The sequence below is a fragment of the Onychomys torridus genome, chromosome 7 (assembly GCF_903995425.1).
Source record: "Onychomys torridus chromosome 7, mOncTor1.1, whole genome shotgun sequence".
In the NCBI taxonomy this organism is placed as follows: domain Eukaryota; kingdom Metazoa; phylum Chordata; class Mammalia; order Rodentia; family Cricetidae; genus Onychomys; species Onychomys torridus.
Genome location: NC_050449.1, coordinates 42,423,205 through 42,438,653, shown reverse-complemented (window position 1 = coordinate 42,438,653; position 15,449 = coordinate 42,423,205). Strand labels below are relative to the sequence as shown.

Sequence of the window (15,449 nt, the reverse complement as noted above, 5' to 3'; positions counted from 1 at the left end):
AGGGAGGGAGGGAGGGAGGGAGGGAGGGAGGGAGAAAAAACAAAAGAAAGAGAGAGACAGAAAGGAAGGAAGGAAGGAAGGTAGGAAGGAAGGAAGGGAAGAAAGAAGGAAGAAAGACAGACAAACTGACAGACACTGATAGAACAAGCAAGGTACTAGTGGCTTCAGGGTCAGAGGGAACAACTGCTAACCAGGGCATGGTGGAACCCATGATGCTCTGATACATCTCTGGGAGTGCTCTTGGCCAAACTGTACCCGGAGAAGTTTATCTGGCTTAAGGGGCTCTGGGAGAAGGACAGTGGTGCTCACCACTTTTCCTGCCAAGCTTCTGCCCCTCTGGCTTCCCTGGCACACCACTCTGCCATGCTCACGGGAGGCTCACATCAGCAATAGACTCTCAGGGCTAGAATTCAGCAGAATGCACTTTTTGCTGCACTGCTTTACTGCACAAAGTGAAGGTGGCATGGGTGACAGGGCGAGAGGGTGGTGTTCACGACAAAGAATGAATCCAGCTGAAAATTAGAGACAGCAAACCAGTCAGGAGTGCAGGTGACATGGATTCCTCCAGAATCAGGCCTTGGGAATGAAGTGCCTGCGGACAAGAATGAGGGCTGACGCAAAGAGTGAGGTTAGCAGTTCCTGAGGGGCCTGAGTGGCCTCCATTGACTGAACAGTGTGAGGTTTCTAGAAGAACTCCCATTAAACCACAGCCTTAAGCACTGGGGTTGGCGCCTCCCTCACGGCTACCTGTTTGTTAGCAGCCCATCAAAAACATGCCTGTGAAGCAGGGAATTTGGGACTGGAATTCTTTCTAACTTAGATTTCAATGAGGTGTAGCCTGTGGCCTGCCTGCCCACTCTTTCTTCTTTGTTTTGAGATCCTAGGGCTCCAACAGGGACCTTGCTTACACTTGGCAAGCACTCTACCCTTGAGCCACATCCCTAGTTCTTGTCCACTCGTTTTCAGTAAGAGAAAGAGAGTAGGGGGGGAAGAAAGCTTTTTTTTTTTTTCTTAAATTTCAATGAGTTTCTTGGCTAAGCGTAAACACCTCATTAATTTTAAAGATATCAGCCTGCAAACATTATTAATGCAGCCCAAATAATGGAGAGCATTAAAGGGAAACGTGAGGGAACGGCATGCACAAGGTGGAACCAGTCACCTACCAAGCACTCCACGGAGCGCTGCACACATCATTACCTACACTGCACGGAAACAGGCAAAGGCAAGAGGCAGCGGAAACGGTAGTGTGAGTGTGGCTGTACCCCTGTGTGCGCTCGCTCTCTCTCCCTCTGCAATTATGTGTCATCCCTTCTCCTAAATATTAGCTTATCTTCTTGAGAGCATCTGGGTCCATTTGGAATAGGAGAGAAAGTAAGCACTGCTTCATGGGAGGCGCTCCATGTAGGAATCATGGTCCAGTTCCTTTGCCCTCTTCATCACCACATTCCTCTCTGTAATGGTGTTTCTACAAAGGCATGCTGGAGGTAGAGAGACATGCATTTGATTTTGTGCCCTGGAAGTTTTCTCCAAGGTGTCTTTGCTCTGAGGGCAAGGCTGGCTTCCACCTGATTCTCTGGAACCAAATCCCCCCAAGTAAAGTCACAGATCATAGTGGCCAGACTCAGAAGTGATCCTGCAGCTTTGAAAAGACTCTCATGCTCCAGAACACTCACTGGTTTTCATCTCCCAACCTCCACACCTTCCCCTTGGCTGCCACGTGCCCCATGACTGGCTTCATTGTTTTCATATCATAGGAGACATTCTGCATTTAGCATCCAAGGCATCCTGGTGTCATTCAAAAGCCCTTGGTCAGTGTTGTAGCATTTGGAGTCCAACTCTGTGCCAACAGTGTGCTTGCTGGTGTCCTGGCAGTGAAGGACCATCTTCCTCTTAATCTAATCACCTGCTGTGTCCCAGACCAAGCTGGGGCAGTTGGAGCAGGCAAGAGAGACAACATTCTCTTCAAAACACAGCATCATCCCATGCTAACACACATGGCTAACATTTATCTGGCATCAAGTGCTTGGGATACCATTAGCTCCAGCTAACACAATCACAGCCACTGGTGCTGGGACACATGCTACTTATCACAGGGTACCACTGATGGTTTAGAATCTAACTATATTCCATAGGGGGCCTAGACAAAGCTCTTCTCCCTGCAAGGATGTTTGTGTATAGCCTGGGACCCAATCCAACAGCCATAGGAGGGGAGATTTCCTCCAATACACTTTTGGAGGTGCTGGTTCCCAGAAAACAGCAGGATGGACATTCAGTTTCTGTATAACCTTGCAGGAGTGGGTAGAGGTAGGGAGAAAATCTAGAAGTCATTTTGGTGGAAAGGGCCAATCAAGATACTCTGACAATGAGTGAGCGACTCACCAGGCACTGGAAACTCAGAGAGTACTGGGGAAATGAAAAGGGGATTTGAGAAAGAGAGACGCCTTGCTCAATCCCTTTTCTATCATGATTCTTACGTCTTTTTCTAGATTAGGGCAATTTTATTGAGGTTTCCATCGAATCCAAGGCATTCTGATGTCCTTCAAAACTCTTGATCAATAATGTGAATGAAGCTCATACTTGACAGGGTAGCCTTCCAAGGAGGAGAAGGGAAGGAGAGGGAGGGAGGGAGGGAGGAAGGGAGGGGGATCTTAAACTCTAGAATCATCCTAGGGTTGCTCAAGGAATACAGGAATCACAGACTTTCTGTTAATCCAGCCCAACCCACAATCTACATCCCCAAAGCCCTCACTCTGGTACAAACAAGGCTCTCACTTAAATGGCAACAACTTTCCCATTCCTTCTGAACCAGGGGTGTTAGGAGGGACTTGGGAGGGGAGGAAAATGGGCTTCTGTATGGAGCATGAGTCTGGGCGTCAAAATTCCAAGTATGTCATAAAGACGGTCATGCAAAATTGAGTACTGGTGGGGTCTACCATCAAGGAGGCAATTAGAGGCTAACCTTGGGGCCTATTCCATCTCCAAGGAGCTCTCCACACACACATTCTGAATTAGATTGATCTCTTTCATTAACATCAATAGGCTCCAAATACCTTTGTGTACTTATTATTACCTGGCTTTAATGGATAATGAAATTGTGGCATAATATTGCTAACACCTGAAGGGTGTCTAATGGAGAACACGGGCTGAAACTAAAGTGCTTTTTCTTCCTTTTCTGTGGAATTTAAAGGCACCAGCTCCTCTAGTCCATTAGGAATGATGGGCTCTGGGTAGGGCAGGCTTACAGAGAATAGTGTCACACTGAGCAGGTGACACATTCCCCTGAGCAGAAGCAGGAGTCATTGGCTCTCGTGATCTATGAGAGGAGGCCCATATGAAGACTGACCCCAATGTCATGCGCTGTGCCTCCCCCCACACTGCCAATTTGAGTAATCTCATATCTCCAGTCTATTGAAACTAAAAGTAGCATTATTAACAGATTCTGATGTAGCTCAGTGAACATCTTTTAAGCATCAATGATTGTTAGAGTTTGATTTCTGTTGCTGGGGCAAAGTACTGTGACCAAAGCCTCCTGGGAAGGAAAGGGTTTATTTCACTCATTCTTCTAGGTTATAATCTATCATCGAAGGAAGTCAGGGTAGGAACTCAAGGCAGGAAACTAAAGCAGAAACCATAGAGGAACTCTGCTTGCTGGCTTGCTCTCTGGTTGTTCATTCCCAGGCTCATGTTTAATTTTCTTATACAGCCCAGTACCACCTGCCTAGGGATGGTGCCACCCACAATGGGCAGGGCCCTCCTGCATCAAGTAATAATCAAGACAATCTCCCACAGACATTCCCATAGACCAATCTGATCTAGACAATTCCTCGGTCAAGGTTTTCCACTCAGACGACTCTAGGCTGTGTCAAAGTGACTATTTAAGCTAACAAGAACAATGACAGATTATAAAGATGAATAAGAAAGGCTCTTGGGTCTCACTCTGTAGACCAGGCAGGCCTCTGTCTCAACTCCCCCTCCCCCCCCAAAAAAAAAGACTCTTGGTATCTGTCATGGACATCAAAATCTGCCCAAGGAGCTATGGCTCAGTTGGTAGGGCATTTGTCTAGCATGCAGGAAGCCCTAGGTTCAGTCTCTGCATAGAATAGCAGCTAAACTTAGAAAGTCTTTAGTGGCATCATGAAAATGAGATAGGGACTCTGGTTTTGGTTCATTCTGAAGCAAGGTTTCTTTCTGCACCATAGACTTATCAAACGTCAGCCACCAGACTCTGGCTCCTGAACTCCTAAGACCAGGCAAGGACAGGGACTTGCCCTACTCATGGCATTAGGCCCCTAGTATTTACAGTAGTGTGTCAGCAGCCTCTTCCTGCTCCATGTTTGTTGAACAAAGGAAAAGAAAGCTGAAGATTGGCTGAGATAACAATAAAGTTTCAGAAAGCAAAAATAAAATTAGAGGTTTGTTTTGTTTTTAGCTCTTTTTTTTTGTTGTTGTTGTTTTATTTTTGACTATACCAGGCTTGTAGAGAACATTAATTTAATCCTTAGAAGGCATTGCCTCTAAAACAAAGAAAAAGGTGGGCCCTTTATTCTAGAAGAAACCCCGAACTGTGCTACTATTTGGCGTCTCTTAAGAATGGTAACATCCTTACTAAAGACTGGAGAAATGCATGAGGTAGTTTTAGAAGGCATAGTCAGCTTTCCAGTTTTGTAAGACAGATGGACTACGGGAGTTTCTATGTTTTATGTCACAGCAGAAGCTAACTACCTAATGGGCTACCTGTGTCTTTGCCTTCTGCTTTCAGCATCTACTGAGATCCAGTGAAGGTCCTTCCAAGTTCAGGACCATGTATAGTTAGTTGCACAGGTCAAAAGCCAATGAACCTCATAATTCTTCTCAGACCTCTCTCCACCCCTGAAACCTTGGCAACATTTGACCTGATAAATCTATACTTCCTTGGAAATCAGGATCATCAAGGAACCATACCACTCACCTTTGGTTTCAGCCCTAGATTTATGTTTCAGGTCTGCATTTGGGTGGAGAGGAATCATCTCTACCTGCGCTGTTACATCAGAACTCTATTTCGAAGCACAACAGCTCGATTGTACCTGGGATGTTTGGCAAAGCAAAAGCACACTGCTTCTTTAAAACAAATGGAGAGGAGCTGAGGAGATAGTTTGGTTGGTAGAGTGCTTGACTTGCAAAACAGAAGGACCTGAGTTCAATCCCCAGAACATGAAAAGCTGGTGTGGCCATGTGCTTATAATCCCATCACTGGGGAGGTAGAGACAGGCAGAGCCCTGGGGCTCCCTAGCTAGTCAGCTTAGTCTACTTAGTAAGTTTCAAGCCAATGACAGACATTGTCTAAAAAAAATGAGGATGGTTCTTCTGGAATGACACCTAAACTTTCTCTCTGGCCTCCACATGCACACATTCATATGTATACCCTCCCACACATATATACATGCATCACACACACACATACAAAAGAAAGAAAGAAGGAATTGAGGCAGGGAGAGGTTGGCTGCTCCACACAGGATCACATAGATTTACATACATAGGCTCTATTTCCTTGACCACAGATCTGGGCCCTTTCCCCTTAACTAACATGCCTTGTACTTTTCTCTAGGGTGATTCTCATAGACTCCCCCATACCTCCATCTCATGCAATTTCTGTCATAAAGTCTCCGAGGGTGATCCCATTTCTTCCTCCCACCTGATCAGGATGGTTGATCCCTCCATCCTCTACTTTAAGAGACCAGATCACCAGCATCCCAAGCTGGATCACAACATAAACCTCCCAGGGGCTCTGGCCACTCAATGCCCTTCCTCCTACCACCACCTCCCACAACCATCTCCATCACAGCCCAACAGAGATGCAGGTTGATGATAGTTCATTGTGTTGTTTTTTTCTCTTGTTGGCTGCACTTTTGTAGAAATGTGTTCTAACCAAATTATTGCAAAGCAATGTGTGTTACACTGGTGTAGATATTTGCAGCCAATTATGTTTAATGTGGAAGACAACAGCCATACTACAATCCACCGAACAGCTCTGGTGTGCCAAGCTCCACTGAGTCGGGACAAGTTCCCAGATCTGATGGCTAGGGAGCCTCAGTTCTCATCAACAAGGTGTGTGATTTCCCCCAGCTAAGCTGCCCCACCCCACTCCATCACTGGCCTCTATACCTCCTCTGTGTGCTCATTTCTTTGTATTTTTCTCCCAGAGCAAGAGATAGAAGTGAAAAAGAAAAATAATGTCTCCTCTCTTACATCTAGGCGTATCTAGACTTGTAGCTAGGCTGTAGTGGAAGAGCATCAGGGATCAGAAGATGTGGGGCTATATCACAGCTTGGCCACTGACTCACCTTACTTAAGGGTGCAGTGCTTTGAAAATCTATGAAAAAGAACATGTTATCTACACAACAAGTTGATAATAAGGATAAAATAAATGATATGATTGATGTAAAAGCACCCAGCACATGGTTTAACAAATAACAAATAGTCAAGTGCCACATTGTCTGGCAAATCCAAGGAATGGGAGCTGTTAATTAGTGTGCTGGTACAGATCTAACAGGAAGGAGACCAGGATGCTGGTTTACCCCATCAGGTTCTAGTGAATGTACACCTCAAGAGAGGTCTTATTATCAGCCCTGAGGGGAATTCACCACTTTGGAGATGGGACCTTGATCTCGCCTCTACCTCCGAAATGCTGGGATTACAGTTGTGTACCAGCACACCCAGTTTATGTGGTTTTGGGGATAGAAACCAGGGCTTTGTACATGTTAGGCAGGTACTTTATCAACTGAGCTACACCCCCAAGTTATAATAAGCCCAACATTGGTGGACAAAGATGGGCAGATCCAGAGAACTCACAAGCAAGCCAACCTAGCCAAAGTACTGAGCTTCTGGTTTAGAGAGATACCCTGTAGCAGGCAACAAGGCAAAGAATGAGAAAGGAAGATGCCTGGCATCCTGCTCTGGTTTTTGCATGTGTGTAAATGGACATGCGTCTGTGCGTGTAAATCAGACAGACACACTCTGTGCTTGGGACAGAAATCCTTGGTCTTAGAGCACTCCTCCTGTCTTTTAATATAAATACAACTTTGTACAACCAAACACACACACACACACACACACACACACACACACACACACACACACAAACCCATTATTAGTCTATGTGAAAACTTTTCATCTTTTTGAACCACAAAATAGCCTCGTGTGTGTGTGTGTGTGTGTGTGTGTGTGTGTGTGTGTGTGTGTGTGTGTGTGTGTTGTTTGAGACAGGGTCTTGTTATGTAGTCCAAGCTCGTGTGTGTGTGTGTGTGTGTGTGTGTGTGTGTGTGTGTGTGTGTGTTGTTTGAGACAGGGTCTTGTTATGTAGTCCAAGCTGGCTTCCAACTCATAGCAATCCTCCTGCTTCAGCTCCCCACATTCTGAGATTATAAGCATTTACCAGCACACCCAGCTGCCTCAAATACATTCCTACTATAAACTATATAGCCATTTTGCATTACACACAGGGCTGGGATTTCAGGACTATGGACTCAGCCAATTGTTAGACCTTTTGCTTAGATTGATCAGCTTTCTTGTCTTCTGGCAGGTGGTGATTCGCAGATGCCCGTTGGCCTATGTTGTGAGCCTCTTGATTCCCAGCATCTTCCTGATGCTTGTGGACCTGGGGAGCTTCTACCTGCCCCCCAACTGCCGTGCAAGAATTGTATTCAAGACCAATGTGCTGGTGGGCTACACAGTCTTCAGGGTCAACATGTCTGATGAGGTGCCAAGGAGCGCAGGGTGCACCTCTCTCATTGGTAAGCAGCCCCAGTGCCACCAGACACTCTTCTAGATCACTCCTGGCCAAGATCTGATGTTGCATGTAGATGGTAGACTACTGATAAATCCCTTTTCTCTGCTCCACTCCTTTCCCAGGGGTCTTCTTTACAGTCTGCATGGCCCTTTTGGTTCTCAGCTTATCCAAGTCCATCTTGTTGATCAAATTCCTCCATGAGGAGCGACATAGTGGGCATGAACAGCCTCTTCTTTGCCTTCGAGGAGACTCTGATGCTGATGAGCCTGGATTGTACCCCAGGGCTCCGAGTGCTGAGACAACAGGTTTGTGAGAAGCCTTGAGATCCCATCCTGTTTGCTTTGTAGGCACCTGGGTCCACTGGGGAAGCAGCAGGCCATGGCTGGACTGCATGGACAATGGGAAACACTTGCTTTTCAGCCCCTGTTCTGTGTTTGATTTTTCTTCTGCAGACCGAAGGTAAGTTCCTGCTGGAGATCATTTTAGCTTGAAGGTCAGGTCTTCAGTCACCTCTAGTTTGCTTCATTTCTACCATAGTGACTGAGCTACAAACTCAAAAATTGTAGAATTATGGCATACAAGCACATGTGCACACACACACACACACACACACACACACACACAAACCACATCCCACAATTCCCATTACACAAACATACTGCGCATTCCACTATATACACACACATCATACCACACACAAACTATACATCCAACACATCCTACTGTACACACACACATCACACCATACACACCCCACATCCTACTATACACACACACACACACACACACACACACACACACACACCACATCCCACACATTCCACTGTACACACACATCATAACACACACACACACACACACACACACACACACACACCACATCCCACTACACACACACACATCACATTACACACATGCTACAAATACAAAAGTGGAGAGGAATATGAATAGTTGGTTTCTGGCTGCTTTATATAAAGGAATTTAAGAGAACCATCCTAGCTCAGGAAATCTCCTAGACAGATTTAGCCTACACGCACCCCTCTTGACACAGTACAGCTCTGCCATGTTCGCTGGGCCTTCCCTCAGCACAGCTGTTCCTCTACGCAGATAGGAAGAGAGTCCCTAACTCTAGCAAAGACCCTTCCTTAAAGAGTAAGAACAAGTAGCTCCCAGTTCATCTAGAGTATTTTCCTCCATCTCACAGAGCCCCCAGTCCGTCAGGAGCACCAGGTTCAGCCGCCAGATACCCTGAAGGAAGTTTGGCTCCAGCTCCAATCCATCAACAACTCCCTCCGAACTCAGGATCAGGTTTACCAGAAGGAGGTGGAGTGGCTGGCCATCCTGTACCACTTCGATCAGCTGCTCTTCCGGATCTACCTTGCTGTGCTGGGGCTCTATACTGTCACCTTGTGCACTCTCTGGGCACTGTGGAGCAGAATGTGACAATGGAGACTGCTGGTCTCACTTTGCTATGGGGTCACAACACTTAGAGCAAGCTGAATAGTGTTTGGAGGGGGGTTGAAAGGGAAAGAGTGGGTTGATTTAAAAAATGTCTCCCAGACTCTATTATCTCTTTTTAGTGACTACACAGATGAGCATCTTATTGGTTATTGACAGAACCAGTAAACACACATATTCATAATAAAGATGTATAAAGAGAATAGAGTATACAGTAACAAGCTCTCACTTTCCCTGAACCAACGTTAGTGACCTACATACTTCGGCTTAAGCAAAAATGTTTGCTTTTAGATTTTTGAAGCGATGTCTCTTGTAGTCTAGGCTAACCTTGAACACTATGCAGCCAAGGATGACTCTTGACACTCCTGCCTCTCTCTACCTTCCAAGCGCTGAGATTGTACATACTGTGCCACCATGCCCAGCTCCATTTGATACATTCTGCTTTAACAGTCCATGTGTCAACTTAACCTCGAGCCTGGCTAAAAACAGCTTCATTCCTCCAGGATCATCAACCCATGGTTCTGTCTCCTCCATTCTGTCTTTGGTCTCATATTACCTTATATCCTTCTCCCTTTAAATGTTTGGTAGCCTCTTTAATGCATGTGTATATGTGAAGAGGAAGAGGGATAGACAGACAGATGACAGACAGACAGACAGACAGACAGAGATTACCCAACAGACTACATGCTTCCCGAGCCTGGTTCTGTTACTGTTCACCCAGGAGACCTTAAACTTCGCTTCTCAGACTTCATTTTGCCGTATTTAAAGTAGGGACTGTTAATATTTACTCTCTCCATATCATAGAATTATGAGAGCAAAGTAACTCAACATTTTGAAAAGTAAATCATCGATGACAAAAATAAATCTGAGACTTGCCTGCTATCAACTGACAGAGATGGATTCTGGTCTGAGTCTTTGGTGTGAGTGTGGGCGTCTGGCTTTCTGTTCGCTCTTTCGGTTTCAGTCCATAGAGTTCTACATCTAGGGCTCTGCAGTAGCAATTGCAAAGCACTTCATTCTAGCTCACTGCTTGATGGACTCATATCTAATGTGCTTTTCCAAGTCAGAGGGACAAAATCTACCCAAGGTCAGCTATCCAGTCCCCAGGCATTCACATCTCCACCCCTCACTGAGGGTAGCATCTTCAGGATGCTGGTAGGCAGAAAAACAGACCAAGGCTTAGAGACGGTCATCCACCCGGATGCTGCCAGCACAGGCCATGAAAGTCCAAAGCTGTTTTCTAGGAACCTATTCCAGGACTAAAATTGCCTTCAAAAAAATCTGCCCTCCCATCCCCACCCTGAAGAAAAAGAATTTAAATTCCACCAGCCTCCCTCTTTCATTACCTCCCAGTTAGTGCTCAACGCCAATTGTCCATGAAATTCCACTGCTGCTGTTAATGAAATGGGGAACACAAAAAAGTTTGTGAACAGGAAGTGTCCATGCCAACTCCACCTGTTTCCTTCTTCACTTCTACCACTGGCCTCTTCTGCCTCGATGGTACTCTGTGTTAGCCTCTACATTGATCCAGGCCTTCTCTATTTTTTCCCTCTGTCAACAGAGGGGAAGGTAAGAAAGGCATGGCTGGAGAGCCTCCTCCTCTCTAACTGCATGCTGGAGAAGGTGCCAGAGTCAGAGCCAGGAGGTCTGATTCTGGTCCTGGCTCCATCATTGTTTACCCAGGGGAGCTTGAACTTCATTTCTCAGACTACAATTAGACTTACTTGAAATTGATGCTATAAATATTTACTATCTCCATGTCACAGAGTTCTGAGAGCAAACTGAGGCAACTTAATGACATTTTTAAAAAGTCCATAATAGATGACAAAATGAACAGGGGACTGCCTGCTATCAACAGAGTGAGGTTCTGGTCGGGAGTCTTCGGTGTGGGGTCTGATTTCCAGCAATCTGTATCACGACTTAAGTATAGACTCTGCTTCTCCCAAGGAGTGACCTTATTATGGGATCTAAGGATCAAGGGCTGATGCCATCAACTGCCCCCTTTGTAGTGAAGGGCCCTGGAAGAGACTTCCCAACCCACATGCTGCCTGGCTCGCTTTACTGCATCCCAGTTACCCAGGCTCTTTATAACGTTCCCAGAAACAGTCTTTGCTTGGTGGAACCTGAGCACTAGACTACCTCTGTCTGGAGTCCCATGGCCCTAATATCAACTGGCAGCCCCCCAGAGCCAGATCTACAGCAGTAGCATTATGAGTCCATGACTCTACAGAGGTCTTGTGTGTGTGTGTGTGGGGGTGGCGGGGTGTGCTCTGCCCTGGGAAGAACAGGATTGCCAGCAGCCCTGGTTTACAGAACAGTTTTAGCTTAGCCCCTCCACATGCTCATCTTCTTCATAAGTTTTGTTTCAGAGAGGAAGGAAACTGAGGAACAGAACAAAAATGGGATTCTCCCAGCTGTGACTGCTCCTGCCATCTGCTGTCCCCCCCCCCCTCCATCTAAGAAATCACAGCTCCAGGGTGATGTCTAGGATACAAAGAGAGAAAAGCACAGGTCCCAGGCTAGCCTAGAGGCCTCTATTTCATCCTAATATCTCAAGATAACTTTCAGAGAGCTGCTGTGGTAACCTTCCTGAGCTTAGTAGCCTGGTTTGTTTGTGGGTTGTTTTGTTCTTGTTTGTTTTGTTTTGTTGTCTTGATTTTTTTTTTTTAAAGATGGGGTCTCATGCAGCCCAGACTCACCTCTAAATTGCTATTCATCTGAAGATGACATTCATCGTCTGATCCTCCTGCCTCTACCTCCGAAATTATACTGGGGTTATAGGCATGCACCACCACACCTAGTTTTATATGGTACTGTGGAATAAACCAGGGCCCCGTGCATTCTAGAGAAACACTCTACCAACTGAGCTACCTCCCCAGCCTTTTTGTGTTGCAAATGACAGGTGACAGAGGCTATTCCAGGACACAAAGGATACCCCTACCGCCTTTCACAGACATTCTAGGGGCAGGTAGAAAAAGAAGTTGAGCCTTTTAGCATTGAAATCTTACATAGCAAGTTTCCTGTGGCCCTCACTCCCAGGGTAAGAAGATGACATAGAGTAACCATGAAAGGGGTGTGGCTTCAAGACAGAGTCCTTCGAAGGTGGACAGTCAGCCCAGGAGAGCCTCCAGTTCTTATCTATGTGTACTCTGGGAAGGACTGGTCTCCTTTTATCCTCTGAATCCCCATCCTCTGTCCAGGAGCCCCACCTCACTCTCCTGGCCACCTTGTCTATGTCCATTCCTGTCTTGTCTATGTCCTGTTCAGTGCCCCCGTCCCTCCTCCCCCAGCTCTGACTCCTTGGATGTTGCCACTGCTCAGTTCTGAGTTATTTACCTGCAGAGACGGTGGAAACTTCATAATTAGCTGAGCCCCAGCATGAAGCTTTTATGAGCAGCCACGGCCCCTACTGCTCTCTGCTGTCCATAATTGAAATGACCCACACCAGTGATTAGATTAGGGGGCTGAAGGAGCCCAGCGTGACACTCCCATCCTCTCCCCTGTCCTGTTGGGGAAGTGATGTAGTTAAATTTGTGCTTCATTTGGCAGAGGCCATAAAGTGGGAATCACAGAGCAGCTTTCTGCAGGGGCTGGGAGACACTGCTGGAAGAGGGAGCCGCTTCTCACCTTTACCTTGTTTTCTTACTTTTCCTGCAGCCTGGCATTCAGTTCCAAAGACCTAGGGCTCACCTGAGTTACATGGGGTTATTGGCCATCCTGGGTATCACCAGGGGCCACTCTGCTCCTGGTCTCCCTCGTCACCCGCTCATCTTCTCAGAGCTCCAGGCTGAGGGCCAGGAAGAGCAGGTGCAACTGGCAGGCTTTCTTTCCCTGCTTCCTTGGCGAGTCTTGGCTTCTTAGCTCTAGGTAGATATCTTCTTCTTCCAAGGTGTGTCTTGCTACAGCCCTAGCCCCTCACTCAGCCTTTGAGCAGCAAGATGGAATTTGGTCGATGGTACACCAGCCGAAGTTTGTCTAAGTTGTCCCTTGTTCCTTCCTCCTCCCCACTTACACCATCCAGAGGACCCTTCCCCATTGAGGTCTTTCTTCCCTAAGCTACCTTCCTGAATGTTGTACCTCTAAACACATCAGGATCTTTCTAGCTGGATCAATTCCTCCATGGTCCCTTAAAATTAACCCATCATGGAGCACAAATGATACAGGATAAGTTCACACCAAACTTTCAGTCTAGAGAGGCTACATCCCAGGAGGAGCTGAGCAGTATGCCAGGTCCACTCAGAGCCAGTATGATTCCTTTCTAGAGCATTCATTTTACTCAACGGTGTGTTGAAAAAAAATGTAGACTTCATGAAATGGGAGGGCATGCCTTGGGTTTAGACATATTTTATTTGTGTGTGTATGTGTGCGTCACAAGAATTAAACTCAGTTTGTCAGACTTGGCATCAGGCTCCTTAGCCACTGTGCCATGTAGCCAGACCCCTCCTTCTCTTTAAAACACAGTGTATTTATTATGTTGGGTGGTAGTGGCACATGCCTTTTATCCCAGCATTCAGGAAGCAGAGGCAGGTGGTTTTCTGTGAGTTTGAGGCCAACTTGGTTTACAAAGGGAGTTCCAGAACAGCCAGGGCTACACAGAGACACCCTGTCTTGAAAAAAGAAAAAAGATGAAGGAGAAGGAGAGCAAGAGGAAGAAGAAGAAACAAAACAAAACATAGTGTATTACGTTGGACATGGTAATGCACGTATGTAATCCCAGCACCCAGGAGGAGGCAGAAACAGGAGGCTGGTGAGGCTGACCTGGGCTACATGGTGCTATCCCATCTTAAAAAATAGGTGCCACAGGGGTTAGAGAGATGGTTCAATGGTTAAGAGCACTTATGCTCTTGCAGAGGACCTCCATGCAGGTAACCATGACATTCATAACCACTTATAACTCCAGTGCCAGGGGATCTGACTCCCTCTTCTGACCTCTCCAGGCTCCCATATGCATGTGATATGCATAGATTTATTCAGGCACACATGTATATGTATAAAATAGATAAGTAAATATTTGTTAAATAAATACTACAGTGGATTAGTCAAAAAAAATCTAAGCTATAGTGGTGATCTGTAGATTGGGAACCGACTACCAGGAAAGATATTTTATTGTGCACGGTTCCCATGGTTGGGAGCCATACCACATCATAGTGGAGAGAGAGTAGTGTGTATACCAGAAAAATGCTCAGTTTCATCCCAGGGACCAGAGGCAAAGGAAGGAACAAGAGCTTTAACTGTGTTTTCTGCAAGAAGGAATAGAGGAAGCAAAGGACATGGACAGCACTAGATTTGAATGGTTCCCATGGCTCTGCAGCAGGAAGGCTATGCCTAGTGGTCAGATGCTCAACTTTGGGATGAATGGAGCCAGTATCAGCAGCATATAAGAACTCATAAAAAGGTTGCAGGGCAGGGTGTGGGATTTGGATCAGTTGGTCTGTATTCAGACAATATGTTTGCAGGCTTAGCCACTCACCCTATCTAGAGAGTGGCTTATTGGGGGTGGGGAGGCAGACTCTCCAGCGTCAGAGGGATCCTAGATGTCAAAACAGCAGCATACAGGACATAAAATGATGGTCTGTACAGCCTCCTCTGAGGATCCCAGAACTACAAAATCTCTTTTCTCTGCTTTTCTTTTTTTCTTTTATTTTCTTTCTTTTACAATTTTCTTATTTTAATTAATCAATTAATTAATTAATTAATTAATTTTATATCCCAACCACAGCGTCTCCTTCCACTCCCTCCCCACTCCACTCCTCCCATCTACCCCTCCTCCATATTCACTCAGAAAGGGGCAGGTCTTCCATGGGCATCAGCAAAGCATGGCATATCAAGCTGCTATAAAACCAAGCCCGTCCCCCTGTTTTCAGGCTGGACAAGGCAATCCAGCGTGAGGAACAGGTTGCCAAGAGCCAGTCAAAGAACCAGGGACAGCCCTGCTCCCATTGCCAGGAGTCTCACAAATAGACCAAGCTACACAACTGTCTCATATATATGAAGAGGGCCTAGGTCAGTCCCATGAAGGTTCCTGGTTGTTGGTTCAGACTCTGTGAGTTCCCATGAGCCAGGCTAGTGGTTTCTGTGGTTTTTGCTGTGATGCTCCTAACCCCCCTGTTTTCTACAATCCCTCTTTGCTGTCCTCAGCAGGACTCCCAGAGTGTGGTCCAATGTTTGGCTATGAGTCTCTGAATCTACTTCCATCAGATGCTGGATGAAGGCTCTCCACTGACAG

General features: G+C 46.2%; 1 protein-coding gene across 3 annotated transcripts in view; it reads left to right on the top strand.

Moving 5' to 3' along the window:
- Nucleotides 1–10,108, top strand: part of Htr3b (5-hydroxytryptamine receptor 3B) — a 49,477-nt gene extending 39,369 nt beyond the window's left edge. For all 3 annotated transcript variants that reach the window (XM_036191659.1, XM_036191661.1, XM_036191660.1), the window contains 3 exons: nucleotides 7,559–7,769; nucleotides 7,888–8,070; nucleotides 8,970–10,108. In XM_036191659.1, the coding sequence (XP_036047552.1) occupies nucleotides 7,559–7,769; nucleotides 7,888–8,070; nucleotides 8,970–9,208 (633 nt within the window). In that variant the 3' untranslated portion in view covers nucleotides 9,209–10,108. The remainder of the gene's footprint in view (nucleotides 1–7,558; nucleotides 7,770–7,887; nucleotides 8,071–8,969) is intronic.
- The last annotated feature ends 5,341 nt before the right edge of the window (nucleotides 10,109–15,449 follow it).